The following is an 18,077-nucleotide window of genomic DNA, read 5'->3' on the forward strand; positions in this document are numbered from 1 at the left end:
GTATCATGACAGTATCATGGTCAGTATCATGTCAATATAATCTCAGTATCATGTCAGAAGGATCTACATTGATCTCACTGAACCCAGTTTTGGCATAAAAATGGAGTCAAATTCGTTCTACTGCTATGTCAACAGAATGTGGAATGCTCTACCAACAGTCATAAAAAGTGTGACTCCTTACCCTCCTTCAAAACCACTCTAAAAGAGCACCTACAGGTGGCTGCAATTTGTAACTGGCCCCTGTAAAAAGTCTAAGCTTATAACCTGAAATGACCCCCCAAATGTTGCATATTATTGTTTGTCTTTAAATCTTTGTCTCGATGAATTGAATACACAGGACCTCAATGGAACTAGAAAAAGTGTTCCTCGGAGCATAGGTCTCCGCCAGGTCAGGTAGGTTATTGTGGGCCAGCAATGTTTGGAATTTGCCAATCAGGATGGAATATGAAAAATTGGATGGATTCGTCTTGATCACTTAACTATAGAGTTAATGTGTAACGATGTGCGTGATGTTTGCACAAAATGTGTAGGAGTCATATCATTTGTTTCGTTTTTTTGCAAAAATCGGCCTCCTGGTGATGCTATAATAGGGCAATGTTAAAAGGGTTAAAAAATATAATGGTCAGTACCATGATCAGTATCATTGTCCGCATCATCTCCGTATCATGGTCGGTATCATGTCTGTATCATGGTTAGTTATGGTCAATATCATAGCATTGATATCAATATCATGGTCAGTATCATGGTGACCATGATACTGAATAAAAACATGAGTGCATAACATATCATGGTGACCATGATACTGACTTGAAACTGACCATGATACTAAAATAATACTGACATGGTTTACCACAATACTGACCATGATACTGTCATGATACTAATTAGATACTGAAATGGTACTAACCATGATAATGACCATGATAATGACCATTATACTGACATTGTACTGACCATGATACTGACCATGACCCTGACATTATACTGAGCATGATAGACATTATACTGACCATGATATTGACATGATACTGACCATGACCCTGACATTATACTGAGCATGATAGACATTATACTGACCATGATATTGACATGATAATGACCATGATACTGACATTACACTGACCATGATACTGACCATCATATTTGCCAGGAAACAACTATTTGAGACATTACATTATGAACCGTTATTACATTATGAATCCACGCAAGATTCTCAATGTAACGCATTATGTAAAAATCCGTTATTACGTTATGCGCTCATGATTTTATTACATTATGAGCTGATTATTACATTATGAGCTACAGGTGCCAAGGCAAATCATATGAGAGTGGTCTATAAGTTGGACTGGAGGAGTTGGACTGATGTCACATTGACAACATGCACCCCTTGTGAAGTGCCCTCCAGCACGCAGGGTCCCTATCAAACGTAGGGGTTAGGGCTTTAAAGGGATAGTTCGGATTTTTTGAGTATTTTTTGTAAGAAATACTTACCATTAATGTAGCGGTAGAAAAGGTATTAATTATTTGCCTGAGTCCCATGGTCAGAGATCTGGTCGGGATCTGGTGAATATGAAGTAGTTCCATGGTTTGGCGGGGGCCGCTAATTCAAAATAAATCCATCCAAAAAAATAGCGTCATTTGTATTGTTGTCATATTTTAACAATATAGCGCAGGTTTGGTTCAACTTTGACCCCTCTGTCACATGGTACTATTTTTTGTGTCATATCACTGCGCCGCGGCGGCAGGCTACTCTCCCGAAGCTAGGTGCTCTACAGTCCGCCGATCAGCTGTTTCCTGTTTGGCAGTGTTGCCAGATTGCGATAGAAATATCTATGAAAACAAGCCCAAAACAAGAGACTAATGATAACAAGCGACCTGTATACACATCGTATACACACGTTGTGAGCTTGTAGATCGGCTATTTGCAATACATATATATTATATATATATTGCAAATAGCCGATCTACAAGCTCACAACGTGTCTTCATAGAAATACTTCATAGCAAAGCAAGCCGCTTATAGTAACCAGACATGGCAACACTGTGTTGATCACTCTGGGCTGCTGTTTCAAACTTTCACGTTCACGGTTTATTTCAACACGGAGTGATTTCAACATGTCAGATAGTTTTATAATAGTTTTGGTTTCTTTATAAGTTGTTTTGGCTTCTTTATAAGTTGTGTGTCACATAGGAATATCAAAAATCAGTATGGTGCGTACTTGCGATTATCGTGGATGTCCTAATAAGAGCATTACTGGATCAACAAAGTTCTTTCATCGTTTCCCTATGGATAAAGCCACGAGAGAACTTTGGCTTGTTGCAGCGGGTTTGAACATTCATACCAAGTTACCCAGGATAAAACAACTTCGAATATGTAGTGATCATTTCACTGAAGACGATTATGGCCCTACACAGAAGAAAACACATGTTTTGAAGTGCAGTGCTGTGCCTGGATCCTCAACAACCCAGGTAAGACAGACAGACAGACATGCAGTACATAACATCAACCACAAAAACGTCTATTGTTGCCTACACATTTCTACTTCTAAGTTCACATGTGTACGACTTTGAATGTAGCATTATAATTGATGAACGTGTGATACTGTGAACCAGAGAAATGTAGTCAAGATGTTTAGTTGCCTCAATTGTGTTGATATATATATATATATATATATATATATATATATATATATATATATATATATATATATATATATATATATATATATATATATATATACATATATATACATATATATGTATATATATACATATGTATATATATATATATATATATATATATGTATATATATACATATATATATATATATATATATATATGTATATATATATATATATATATATATATATATGTATATATATATATATGTATATATATATATATTTATATATATATATATATGTATATATGTGTATGTATATATGTGTATGTATATATGTATGTATATGTATATATATATATGTATATATATGTATATATATGTATATATATATATATATATATATATATATATATATATATATATATATATATATAAGTGTCCTATCTGTCCTGTCTGTATAAGTGTCCTATCTGTCCTGTCTGTATAAGTGTCCTATCTGTCCTGTCTGTATAAGTGTCCTATCTGCCCTGTCTATGTAAGTGTCTTATCTGTCCTGTCTGTATAAGTGTCCTATCTGTCCTGTCTGTATAAGTCTGTCTGTATAAGTGTCCTATCCGTCATGTCTGTATAAGTGTCCTATCCGTCCTGTCTGTGTAAGTGTCCTATCCGTCCTGTCTGTGTAAGTGTCCTATCCGTCCTGTCTGTGTAAGTGTCCTATCCGTCCTGTCTGTGTAAGTGTCCTATCCGTCCTGTCTGTATAAGTGTCCTATCCGTCCTGTCTGTATAAGTGTCCTATCTGTCCTGTCTGTATAAGTGTCCTATCCGTCCTGTCTATGTAAGTGTCCTATCCGTCCCGTCTGTATAAGTGTCCTATCCGTCCTGTCTATGTAAGTGTCCTATCCGTCCTGTCTGTATAAGTGTCCTATCCGTCCTGTCTATGTAAGTGTCCTATCTGTCCTGTCTGTATAAGTGTCCTATCCGTCCTGTCTATGTCGTCCTGTCTGTATAAGTGTCCTATCCGTCCTGTCTGTGTAAGTGTCCTATCCGTCCTGTCTGTGTAAGTGTCCTATCCGTCCTGTCTGTGTAAGTGTCCTATCCGTCCTGTCTGTGTAAGTGTCCTATCCGTCCTGTCTGTATAAGTGTCCTATCCGTCCTGTCTGTATAAGTGTCCTATCCGTCCTGTCTGTATAAGTGTCCTATCTGTCCTGTCTGTATAAGTGTCCTATCCGTCCTGTCTATGTAAGTGTCCTATCTGTCCCGTCTGTATAAGTGTCCTATCCGTCCTGTCTATGTAAGTGTCCTATCCGTCCTGTCTGTATAAGTGTCCTATCCGTCCTGTCTATGTAAGTGTCCTATCTGTCCTGTCTGTATAAGTGTCCTATCCGTCCTGTCTATGTAAGTGTCCTATCTGTCCTGTCTGTATAAGTGTCCTATCCGTCCTGTCTATGTAAGTGTCCTATCCGTCCTGTCTGTATAAGTGTCCTATCCGTCCTGTCTGTATAAGTGTCCTATCCGTCCTGTCTATGTAAGTGTCCTATCCGTCCTGTCTGTGTAAGTGTCCTATCCGTCCTGTCTGTATAAGTGTCCTATCCAATTGTTACAGTATCCGCCATTTCTCAGCCATTTCGTGATTATTCCTGTCTTACCTCACTTTGAAAGAGGCACAGACTCTTTCAAAGTGACACATGTATTTATAGGCCGCTATACGTCACTAGCCAATCAGATCACACTATTTCACCGTATTGTCACGTGTCACGTGAGGCTTGACCAATGTTAGCTTGTGAAAGAAAAAGTGAAAACAATGTCTCCTGGCGGAGACAATAATATTGTTAGACTTCAACAGGCGTGCACAAACACACATGTACACACACCTGTGTAAGTCTGATTCTATGTCATAATATTGTTTACAGGGATCCATTTCTGTTGTGATGGATGCGACTGAAACATCTGAGGCCATAATGGATCCCAGTCCTGAAGAAGCTAGGCAAATGTTTTTAGGATTAGAACAGTCTACCCCTCAGAATATGGGAGATTCCTGCCTGAAGTTTCTTCTCACCAGCCCTGACCATGCTGTTCCAAGAACAAGGGCATCATCTTCAGGAACCTATCTTGCTATGCCTGCCACCTGGACACAGTCACAGGTAGTTGCTGATAGGTACAATTTATCTAGCATAGTTTAGCTCCAAAACAGCTGATGTTACACATTCTGTAAAATATACAATTATGATTAGGGCCCAGTGAACTTAGTAATCATGAACACATTACACATAATGCACAATGCAAATAATGCAAAATCTAATTGTTATGTGGTAGTTGTGTGTATACTAGTGTATACTATAGAAAATGTAGTTAGTCACTTCACTCACAAGTCCATTTGAATTTATGTTTTACAGTTACCGATTCCAAGCTCAGCAGTTGCATCTGACGCTCTGGAGACGAGCATGAGTTCCATGGAACTAACCCCATGTGAAAAAGACAGCACATTTCATACACAAAGCAGTACACATACTCCCGTGGAAACATCCTTCTCAGATGATAGCACTGATTGGTCCGAACGAAAGTGGATTGTAAATGAATCAGCCCTCATGAAACTGTTTTCCACTTGTCACACATGTGGTCAAATCATTGATGAGTCTGAAAGAAAAACTACTCCTAACGGATCCATGATAAAGATTGAGTGGACTTGCAATGGTGGGCACAGTGGAACATGGCAATCTTGTCCTGATGTCCGTGGAATGCCTGAGAACAACTTGGTATCTTCAGCAGCTATTCTTTTCACTGGGACAACACAGACTGAAATTACAGAGTGGGCTGATCTTGTCAACTTACAGCTTCCTAGAAAGACTGCTTATTATTCACTGCAGTCAACTTATCTCATACCAGTTGTCTATGAAGCCTACACTGAAATGCAGGAACAAATTATGTCCAATCTCCAGGAAATAACGTGCGAAGGTGGACATATTGACGTTGGAGGTGATGGCAGGTAGTTACTGTACTGTAGTTTCAGCTTGTGTTTATATATATATATATTTTTACTATTATTCATTAAATATTTATTCCAATAAATGGGTGCAGTTGATTTATGTACTATACACATAGACTGCAGATGTTTCTAGTGTCTTTAGTCTTGAAATCAAGTGCTGCTGCACTACTATTGAAACTAAATTGATCAAATTCCATTGTTTGATATCAGGGTCTAGTGCTAACCCCCTGAAACCAGCACCATCAAGCATAAACTAATGTGTATTTATTTGCTTTTTTGAATGGAAATTGAATCTTATAATCCGCATCGGGAGCTGTATAATTGACTCCCTCTTTGTCTGTCTACAGGTCAGATTCCCCAGGTTTCAGTGCTAAATACACTTCCTACAATTTCATGGATGACTCAACCAAGAAAATAATAAAGTCAGAATTAATTCAGGTAACATTTTTCATCCTATTGTGTTGTGTCACTGTACCTGTGGCCATATAGATATGGATACATCATTGGCCTTTACTTACTTTAGTGGGTACCTGTGATTGTGCTTGTGTTTGTTTATCGTTGATCCAAAAAGGTATCCGAGACTACAAGTTCATCTGCGATGGAGGCTGAAGGTTTCCAGAGGGGGCTGAATGCCTTGCAGGGTCGTGGAGTCAGTATTGATGTTGTCACCACAGATCGTCATCCATCCATAAGGAAGATCATGCGAGAGAAGTACCCGAAACTTAGACATCAGTATGATCCATGGCATGTTGCAAAAGGTAATTGTGTTGAATGTTTTCCTTTGTCTATTGTGTACACTGCCATCGTCTGTGGGAGAGGAGGGGGGAGTACAGGAAACTGATCGAGGACATTGTGGGCTGGGGTTGGACTTTGCTGGCTGGAAGTTGAGGCGGTAGAGTCATACAAATATTGGTGTGCAGCTAGACTACAAATTAGACTAGTCAGAAAACACAGACTGTCTTCACAATAAGGGTCAGAGTAGGCTGTATTTCTTGTTGTGGAGACTGTCTTTTTTCAACATCTGCAGGAAGTTCCTGCCGAGCAAAAATGTGCCAAAATGGCCTGTTAGACCTTTCTGCTGACATTCAATGTTGTGACATTCATGACATTCAATGGGCTTCAGGTGTGTGCCAGTCACAGGTGTGTGACTGCCTCACAGGTGAGTGACTGGCACCTGAACATGGGTTCTGCATCTTTGTTGAGTTTGTGTGTATGCTCCAAGCAGCAACACTGCCCCCATGGAAAGATGCCACTTTTGTCAGGATAAGGCCCGTGCAACAGGGCAAGTGAAGCTGGTGTTCCGTGTACCCCTTGCTTCACTGAGGAACCATACATTTACAGGCAAGATTTGCACAACGGTACCAAAGACAGATGTAAAAGTTGCAGGGCCCATGCTCAGGTGCCAGTCACACACCTTTGACTGGCACGACAGACCTTTTCTCCGACTATGTGGCATCCGCGTGCGGTTAGGGTTAGGGTGCGGGTTTGGTTCGGGTTTACTGTTTAATGTCGGAGCACTGCGCTGTCGGAGGAATGCGCTATCGGACTAACGTATTGCAAATGGTACCAGGGCTGACATGACCCTATGGCCCAAATTCAAGTTTCCTTACATTTTGTGAGCAGTTTATTTATATTGTAGTTATAGCTGTGCTTTTTAACTGTATCTTTTACACTTTTAAACATCTTATAACTTATAGGTTTTTACTGCATTCTATTTCCATTGATGTAATGTATTGTATATGTTCATCTTGCTTCTTTTTATTGACAATCTGTATGAATGTATTGCAACTGCTGAAATGAATGAATGATGAATGAAAATTGCTGAAATGTATTTCCTCACTTTTGTAGGTGAACTATTGTCTGTGTATTGTATCTGTAGTATGTTGTTGTATATGTGTGTATTTGGGTGTGACGGACCCCATGAAGAATAGCCATGCTTAGGCAAGAACCATAATAACGTAAACAGGAGCTATTGAACAGAACACATTTCCTTCAGGGTTAATAAAGTATTTATCTATTTTATCTACTGTAACACATCTAGTTTGTTATAAAAGTAGATTTTTGTTTTCAAGGTTATACTGTTATTTATTACTGTTGTGTAGTTTACCAGTTTATTCCTTGTCTTTCTTCTTTTCTGTTATGTAGGCATAAAGAAGAAGGCAGCTGCAGTATCGAAGAAGAAATGCAACCGGGAATTGCAGCCATGGATCAAGTCGATGAGCAATCATCTTTGGTGGTCTTGCAGCAGTTGTGGTGGTGATGAAAGGGTGATTAATTTAATTGTATTTGTAATAATTTCTTAGTTGGCCTGATTCCAAATTTAAATCATAAATACTAAATGAGACAAAATGTTATTTGCTCTAACAATGTGTGAAGGAATTGAAACGCCGGTGGACCTCTATCTTGTTTCATGTTTGTGGCATTCACCGCTGGGAAGCTGATGGACAGGAGTACAAGTGTTACCATGATGAGCTCAGTGGTGACCAACAGAGAAGGAAGAAGTGGCTGCAGAAGGGCAGTGCTGCATACAATGCCCTCAAGGCTATTGTACTTGATAAGAATCTCTTGAAAGACCTGGATCACATGACATTGTTCAAGCACACTGGTAAGATGGAATCAGTTCATGAATATTAGTACCCAAGCTGTAACATTTATATTTTGAGGCTAGAACAATTCCCAGCAAACAAAACATACAGAGGTGTTGGCAGGCAACTGACACAATTTCTTTTTAGAGGATACTATTGTATCTGATTATTTGATGCGTTACCTGTTATTAGAGCAAACAATTCAATAGGAAATGTTTATATAAAAGATTGTTTTATCTAATTTGACTGGTCATTGACTTTTCTAATAGAAATGCATGGCACACAATATCTAAATGATGGCATGTATTTGTTCAGGGGCTCTTGAAGTGTACCACAGCTCTCTGCTAAAGTATGCCGAGAAGAGAAGACACTTCAAATATGTCACCATGCAGGCAAGAATCCAACTGAGTGTCATTGACCACAACCACAATGTTGGCCGTCAACATGCTACTACTCAGGCTGGTAAGCATGTTTGAGGGGACAAAAAAAGACAGCTTGAACTTGACACAACAGTGTCCATCATTCTGTATACTTAGCCCCATATAGTACCTCTCCCTCCGCTATGTAGCTCCGAGATGAGGTCCTATATCGTTCTCTGCCGTTCGGCTGAAAAATGTCCGCACATTTGCCACTTTACATGTTTCTTACCCCTTTCTGCACATCCGATCCAAAAAGTGAAAGTATTCTGAAATGATCACAGATGTTTGAAATTTTAACTCACCATAAAATCTAACAAACGAGTTGAAAAAAGCACTTTATTCGCCTCTCTCCTCAGCCGGTTCAATAATATTATGCATTAGAAGATGCAATTCAACATTTGACCAGTAGGGGAATCAGTAATGTTATCTCTATGGGCGCAACTCTTGCGCAATGTCTTAAAAACATGTAACCGGCGGAGGAGAGAGGCGAATAAAGTGCTTTTTTCAACTCGTTTGTTAGATTTTATGGTGAGTTAAAATTTCAAACATCTGTGATCATTTCAGAATACCTTTACTTTTTGGATACGATGTGCAGAAAGGGGTAAGAAACATGTAAAGTGGCAAATGTGCAGACATTTTTCAGCCGAACGGCAGAGAACGATATGGAACCTCATCTCGGAGCTATACAGCGGAGGGTGAGGTTCCGATTGGAGCTACTGTATACTATGCACTCCAAAACCTAAATGTTAAAACATTGAGAAAAACATGGAATGGAATCATATTACCACCTGAATGTTCTAAATGCATATGATGTGTTTTTGTAATATTACTCCCCCAGGGAAAAAAAAGGTCAATCTATTTCACTCCAAACTGTCAACTCAATGGCTTTCAAGGAAGCTCTATGAGCCTACTACCCAGGAATTTCGAAGCGACTTGGTACTGCGGGTCATTCAACGGCGACTTGACAACAACATCAAGCTTGGAGATGATCGCTTCCACATCCATCCTTCAGTTGATCTACCTGCCAATATAGCTCGAACTCCAAAGCCTGACAAAGATTCTTTGATTTTAGAACATACAACACGTTTTCCAGTGCATAATCTGTTGGATAGTAGTACAGAGAGTCTTTCTGATACTGACACTTAGTTAGACAGAAATTACAGCTTGCCAATGTAAAAAGCATCACTATTTTCAATGTTGTCACCCACTGTACTTATTGTACTAGAACCTTACACAGAAAACCTTTTATACAGAAATAAAAATGTTGATGCTGTCTATTGATACAGAGCGTTATCATTTCAGTTATCGTTTGTGTATGTGTGTGCACAATTGTGTATATATAGTATGTATATTATTGCAATCAAATATGTTGTTGCCAAGAATGAAAAAATGTATTATGCAGTGTTTGTCCAACTTGGTACCCCTAGTGTCCAAAATTACAATGTTCACATGTGAAGTAGAATTGCTGGTCCTCGGTGTGTGGGTCTTTTTGCTCGGACCCCCCTATGCAGCAAGCACAAAAGTGTGTAAATATATATGTGTGTGTATATATACACACACACACACACAGTATGTGTAAACACATTTCAGTATCAATTGATAATATTCCAAATAATATTCCAGCCCAAAATTATTTTTCAGTTTTATTATTTACTATTGCACATATCAAAACACAATATTGAGCAATAAAGAATTCTGAAAAAAGTTCCAATTAACTAAAACAAATTCCAAGAGTCCTCTGCTTCCTTGTATCCGACATATTCTCCATTTGCTGATGGATAAATCACTCGAATGGCTTTCACCACACATGAGGGGAGAGGTCTCCTGTTTCCTAGACCAAGCGTTCTTCCTTGGAGGACCCATTCCAACACCATCCTGTACCCAACCAGCCTGTATTGCCTGAAACACAAAATGAAATCTTTAGTGTGTGCATACTGTTTATGTAAAGTGGAACATTTTACTCATATTGATGTTTTTCTGTAGCTCTGATTTACTGTACATTAGGAAAAGTTTTCTATTGATGTAGAACATTGGTTCTCAAAGTGGGGTTCGGGGACCCCCAGGGGTACTTGAGGGGGTTCCAGGTGGTACCCAGCAAAATTTGTAAATATAGCATCAGAATAATTATTTTATACTTTGGCTATTCAAAAATAGTAGATCTACAAGCTGCTATTTGTTGAAAAATCTTGAACATTTGTGCAAATCTTTGAATATATATATATTTTAAAGCGAACATTTGTAACTCAAATCTTTGCTCCTGGGGGTCCCTGGAACAAAATATTTTTAGATGGGGGTCAAATACATATCATTTTGGGGGTCCTTGTCATGAAAAAGTTTGAGAACCACTGATGTAGAATGACTAAAGTATTGCAATTGACATTTAGAGGCATAATTTATGAGATAACTTACTCGACTGACAACTGGCCATCAGGTCCAGCAGGCTTGGGACGCTCTTTCCAGTTTATTTTAGGAATATGGAAAACGGCTTTCAACACACCAGTGTTCAGAAGATAAGGGAATTCTGGGTGGTTGATGATGCAGCAGCAAGAACTAGCAGATGCAGATGCGCTGCCTTCCTCTGACACCGGGAGAGATGTGCTGGCCAGCCTGGCCTCCTCTGACATCGAGAGAGCTTGCATCTGTGGAAACAGTGGCATGGCCAGATCCCATTCACCACAGCAGTAGCTCTCCGGCTCTGTGGGCATTTGCTGGCATTTAGTACACGTACACCACCAGGTATCATTCTCTCGCACTCTCGTTGCAGCTGTTGGCGCGGCTTCTCTCGACCTCCTCTCTCTCTCAGCCCGTTCTACATCCATCTGATGAAGTTCTTCATCTGTATATTCAGGTTCATACAGATATCCCATGGGATGTGCAGTAAAAGCAACATCTTCATCACTTTCATCGTAGTCTGAACTATCTGACATGTTGAAATCACTCCGTGTTGAAATAAACCGTGAACGTGAAAGTTTGAAACCGCAGCCCAGAGTGATCAACACAGTGTTGCCATGTCTGGTTACTATAAGCGGCTTGCTTTGCTATGAAGTATTTCTATGAAGACACGTTGTGAGCTTGTAGATCGGCTATTTGCAATATATATATAATATATATGTATTGCAAATAGCCGATCTACAAGCTCACAACGTGTGTATACGATGTGTATACAGGTCGCTTGTTATCATTAGTCTCTTGTTTTGGGCTTGTTTTCATAGATATTTCTATCGCAATCTGGCAACACTGCCAAACAGGAAACAGCTGATCGGCGGACTGTAGAGCACCTAGCTTCGGGAGAGTAGCCTGCCGCCGCGGCGCAGTGATATGACACAAAAAATAGTACCATGTGACAGAGGGGTCAAAGTTGAACCAAACCTGCGCTATATTGTTAAAATATGACAACAATACAAATGACGCTATTTTTTTGGATGGATTTATTTTGAATTAGCGGCCCCCGCCAAACCATGGAACTACTTCATATTCACCAGATCCCGACCAGATCTCTGACCATGGGACTCAGGCAAATAATTAATACCTTTTCTACCGCTACATTAATGGTAAGTATTTCTTACAAAAAATACTCAAAAAATCCGAACTATCCCTTTAAATGAGAATTCTTTAACTTCACCACTCCTTGTAGCTGTTTGGAAGATGATCGCACATAATCTATTGTTAATGTTCACAAAACTTCATTCAATCAGAAATAGCTTTATTGTTTAGAAGCTGTATTTAGAAAAAAACACATTATTGAAAAAAAGATCATGGTAAATGTACACACATAAACCTTATTCAATTTGTGTAGAACCAAACTATATTGCTATAACCACATGAACCCTATAATGTCCCTATTTTTATCCGAATAGTTGGTGAAAGCAGCAGATCTAGAAACATGTTGCAAATCAACACATTGTGACGCGTTGCGACTCTCCAGTCATAGAGCCACACTATGCTAATGTCATAGATAGAGAGACCAGAAACGGAACAAAACATCAGCAGGTCTGGTGTTCCCTGACCTCATGTCACCAGGTCTGATATGACGGGTTATCAAATCATCCTTGGCGCAGATTTGAATGCTGTATTTAATCATAGGTGGGACAGATTTAACAACAATAATTTGCTCTCCGATGCTGCTATTCTGTCTCAGATAGATGCATGTCACTTCTACATCCCTTGAAAGATAGCGACGAACAACATCAATGGAATCAAGGAGTCAAACACTGTAGTAACTTTTAAGACTTTACTGTAGCCTCTTTTTATCATCCAATCATCTTTTTTTGTAAAACTGAAAAACAATAATACAATGTCTTGGTCACAAAACATACAAACAACACGGATGTATAATCACAACATACTGTACAATAATCTCCATGCATGTTATGACAATAAGCAAGTTAGTTTAGCATATGACAAAAAGCTACATTCAGCTTAGTTTAGGATTTTTAAACACAGCATCATGAAATGTGTTTAAACTCAAAGCCACACAAATGACCAAGTATTTATATGCACATTTGCACAAAATACAGAAATGCAACTGTAGAAACTAAAACATGAACACTTACAAGCAAAGGCTCTCCAAGGCACAAATGCAGGGGGGAAATGTAGAGGAGCTACAGTACGTTCACATGAAGAAACTCTTACAAACAAATTAAGTGTCAGGTGTGCTGAAATCAATGAGCTGAGGTAACACAGCTGCCAGCTGACATTCCTTAATACTAATTACTGGTCTTGTCACAGCAAACGCCTCTAGGTGGTGCCAAAGGGTAGGTTTTTGAAGGCCACATAATGCCATGACAGCTGCATTATGCATATATATATACATATATATATATATATATATATATATATATATATATATATATATATATATATATATATATATATATATATATATATATATATATATCATATCCTACGTATTATAACCTCGCATTATATTAAAATGAGAGGTTAGACACCACAGAGGTATAAGACCTGTACAGATTGGCTAGACAGAGGGACAGAGATGGGAAGGATGTGCCACATGTTAAAACATTTGAATGATGAGGGGGATAGTGAACCAGAACATGAGAGGGATTAGGAGGGAGGAAGTAAGGGCAGCTATGAGGAGGACGAAAAATGGGAAGGCAGTTGGCATACCGGTGGAAGGGTTGCATAAACGAGAGAGAGGACAGTGGAACAGTGAGGATGCAAGGAGTAGAGTTGGCAAAGGTGAAGGAGTTTAAATACCAGAGTAATGGGGAGTGCAGAAGAGAGGTGAAAAGGAGAGTGCAGGCAGGGTGGAACAGGAGTTATCTGTGACAGATGGGTACCAGCAAGAGCGAGAGGGAAGATGTATGGGACGGTAGTAAGACCAGCCATGCTGTAGAGCTTGGCAACGGTGGCACTGATGAAAAACAGGAGGTGTCAGAATTAAAGATGCTATGATTCTCATTAGGAGTGACAAGGAAGGACATGATCAGAAATGAGTAAATGTTTACAGCCCAGGTTAGAAGGTTTGGGGATAAAGCATGACAGCCGTGGTTGAGATGGTTTGGGCTTGTGAAAAGGAGGGATGACCCCTCATCCCTCCACAGTTAACAGAACCAGATGGAAACGGGTGGATGATCCGCCATGGCCACAACGATGGGAATTAGCCAAAAGAAGTATTCTTATTGGTAGTACTTTACCAAAGTTTACACGTTCCATTTTACAGCCAGTTTATGTAGTTGCAAGCTATTTACATTGTAATTATATGTTTAAACGGTATATGACCAGAATATCAACATCAAAGTGTATTTTTATATCCATTGCAGTTAGAGCATATTTACAGATCAATTTACATGTAAAAAGGGGTACGTTTACAGAGTAATTTAATTGGAATAACAATGTTATTTAGAAGTCATTATTGCTTATCAATCCGTAATTACTATTGTTATACCCACCAACTAAATGCAAATAGACTGTAATTTACAGCTGAGCAGGATCCCTGAACGAGCCTGTTGGGCCCAGGAGCCCAAAGTTCAGGGGGGGCCTCTAGAAAATGTGTCCAACTCACTCATTTCAGAAGCTGAACAAAAAAGACCTCACATATAGAGATACATTTTATGAACGGGTAAAGTAGGCATCTGCTTCGGACCCAGAGAAATAAGAGGCCCCCGAAGGCTCATTCAAGATGGTCAGAAGGGCCCTATGGGATTTTCTGCGCAGGGTCCCAACAGTCTCAAGAATCACCTCTGCTCACAGTCACACAAAGTCTAAACATTATAGTGTGGCTGTCCTCTCTGGTCGCCCACGGCCCTTGGACTTGTATACTTAGCAACTAGATTAGGGTTGAGCGACCTTATTTAGGCACGAGATCTACTACTACTACTATTGTGATCTACCATATTTCAAACCTGGTGAGATTGCATTCACCAGACAGTAAAACATTACCACCACTTTAAATTTGTATTATAGTCTGCTAAATTAAATAACAGAATAAGTCAATAGTTTAATATGAAAAATAAAGGCAGGATAAAATAAGAAGAAGTGTTATGCACATCAAAAATAATGCAAAAATGAATTTATTGGACCTTTAAAACACTGATGACAGCACACAAATCCAGTTCCATGTGTGGTAGACATGGTTGAAATTTCAGGTCCTACTGAAATGATTTGAGGTTTGTCTGAAAGTGTCTTTCCATAAAATTAAAATAATATACTGATGACAACACTATCCAGTTTCATGTACAGTACGCTGACACGTAGTCTATGGTTGAGATTTCAGTTCCTTCTTTCTTTTTCTTGACCTGAGAAATCTTGTCAAATGCTTTGTGGTTCGTCAGTGCCTTAAGTTCCCTTTATTCATCACCACTGCATCGTTTTAAGGAGACATTTGCCAGGGCTCCCACGGTCATGAAATTCTTGGATATATTTTGATTAGAAAAAACGTTTTCCAGGCTTGGAAAAGTTTGGAATTAATCAAATGCTTTGGAAAATGTTTGTGGTTTCATGGCTATTGATTTTGTTAATAATAAACATGTCCAAAAACATGTTTAACATTATGTGAAATACCTACAGTATGGCCCAATGTGTACATTGACGAGACAAATTCATTTCCCATTTCACATGATTGAAAAATAATTCATTGTATATGTTTTGTCTCATGACGTCTGTTCCCAAAACTCATTCTACTGATGTCACATCTCATTAGTTGTGGTTGAAAAGTAGTCTAGTAGTCTACTAAACAGATAAAACACCTGGACCATATGCTGCCAGCCAAGGTCATTCCTGTGTTAATTCACATTGTGCAACCCCCCTAATATGATTCATTGCGGTTCACATTGGGGCTCTGAGGCAGTCTCACAGGGGCATACTTGTCAATTATTAGGTAACATTTGGCATCATTTTCATCATTACGACCAGAGGTGGACAAAGTACTCAACTCCAGTATTTGAGAAAGAGTACAGATACTCCTGGTCAAATTGACTCCACTACAAGTAAAAGTAGCTCAGTCAAAATGTTACTCAAGTAAGAGTAAAAAAGTAATTGCTTTTAAATATACTTAAGTATTCAAAAGTACATGCTTTTAGAAATACTTAAAGTACAAGTAAAAGTAAAAGTCCTTTGAAGTCCTCGACTACCTCGAGCACTGTCCCGTTGGCAGTGGCAATGATGTCCTCCCCGTTAAATACAGATACTTTTGTTTTCTCGGCATAGGAGGCAGTTCTTCCTGCACTCCATTTCTACTGCATTAGTAGTTCCCTTACATTCTCTGCTGTGTCCGAGACTCCGGCAATGTCATCTGCATAGTCCATGTCAGTAATCATGATGGGAGTTACTAGCTTATCAATCAATCAATCAATCAATCAATAAAACTTTATTTATAGAGCACATTTTCACACAACCTTAATTGACCAAAGTGCTGCACAGTTAAAAGCAAAGCAATTACATCAAATCAAAGAACAAAAACGCACACTGTAACATGTATAAAACACATAACATGTACAGTATGCATATAGGAGACACAGACGCAGAGCAAGATTGAGCATTTGCACCTATATGCATACAGAAGGTAGGAAACGTTAGATAGGAGTTAAAAGCCAAATGCCTCAAAAGAAAAAAATATTATTTTCTCATGAGCAAAATAACGGGAGTCACACATGAGTGACACATCGCTGACAAAGCTGCACTCAGATCACATTAATTATATTCCAGTTCTTCATATTGATAAAGAAAATCTATTTGGTACAAATTCTCAGATCCAGGGCCATCAACTGTGACCTTTTTGTCAAGATACAATAATATTCAGCTTCAAAGATTAGGACATGGAGCCAACTTTAAACTGAGGCCATCTGTTCTAAAAAAATAAACAAAAAAAATTAAATGCATAGAATAACTGTCATTAAGGGCGTTTTGATTATTATATTATATTAATTTTTTCACCAGATCATAAGTAACATATGGTGATATGACACAATACCTTACATGCTCATTCTGCATGCATACAGTTGACATAGAAAACAGAACATTCTCTCTGTTCAGTGTATGTTTGTGCAGAGACCTGCAGACATTGGCGCCAATCCTGTGGGTGCCGGGGAGCCCGAGCACCCAAGGAGAAAGCCGAGCACCCACAGGGAATGTGTCGGTCGGATGACTCTTGTGTGATGCTTTGTAACATGCACAGGATGCATGATGTACAGATTTCTGTCATTCAAACTCTCTCCCTGTAATCTGCAGTCCTTATGCCAGTTATGGTTTCATCATCAGCCAATAATCAATCATTGTATGACTTGAAATGTAGTTAATAAAAAGGTCCTTTTGCACACCTACAGGGACAGGTGTGTATAGGAGCAGGCAGCCAGTGCTTGAGACAGGAAAGAATGGCGATCGCGCACACTGTCTTAACTTACAGCAAAAAGTATTTTTACTGCAAGTACAATGTTTCCAACTGACATTCATCAGGTATTTCTGATTAAGGGGTTAAAACTTGGTTGATGTGAGTGTGACTTGTTGTTGAGTACCCTACCCACCCAACATAAATCGGCATCCATGCCTGCAGAGATGGTGGTTGCAGAGAGGCAGTTGTTGTTTGCAAGGCATGTGGTACATGTCTTCAGCTCTCATGAGAGCAGAAGACCACAGGATGTAACACATGCCTGTGCATGTGGTCACAAAGAAGTAGCTGTTGTGTGCATTTTCATGTGTACCCACACGCACAACCGTTAACTAGATGACGCCGACATGCACAGCGGCGAACTTCACCCGGTCAAAACAAGATGGCACAGAGACAAGTCGACTTGGTCTCCATACACAACATTTGATTTCCTATAAAACACATCTGGTCAAAATTCATGTCAGATCCTGTGTGAGACATGACCTTTGACACAATCTAAATGTCTCAATAGAAGAGCAGGGAGACAAAATTTAACGCCCCAATTGTCAAAAAAAAATAAAAAATCTTAAGTCATGTCATTATTTTTTACAGCGCTTGCACTGATGTGCTTGCTTGTAG

The 18,077-nt window shown here is 39.1% G+C and overlaps 1 protein-coding gene across 1 annotated transcript; it reads left to right on the plus strand.

Moving 5' to 3' along the window:
- The first annotated feature begins 2,098 nt into the window (after window positions 1-2,098).
- LOC311050844 (uncharacterized protein) lies at window positions 2,099-9,838 on the plus strand. The gene is made up of 9 exons (XM_084065014.1): window positions 2,099-2,469; window positions 4,535-4,765; window positions 5,018-5,607; window positions 5,955-6,045; window positions 6,179-6,365; window positions 7,753-7,874; window positions 7,984-8,212; window positions 8,508-8,654; window positions 9,450-9,838. Exons 1-9 carry the CDS (start codon window positions 2,209-2,211, stop codon window positions 9,755-9,757), a joined length of 2,166 nt encoding a protein of 721 aa, XP_083921140.1. The 5' UTR covers window positions 2,099-2,208; the 3' UTR covers window positions 9,758-9,838.
- Window positions 9,839-18,077: the final 8,239 nt, after the last annotated feature.

Source organism: Gymnoscopelus microlampas (genome assembly GCF_963454915.1).
Source record: "Gymnoscopelus microlampas genome assembly, chromosome: 8".
In the NCBI taxonomy this organism is placed as follows: Eukaryota; Metazoa; Chordata; class Actinopteri; order Myctophiformes; family Myctophidae; genus Gymnoscopelus; species Gymnoscopelus microlampas.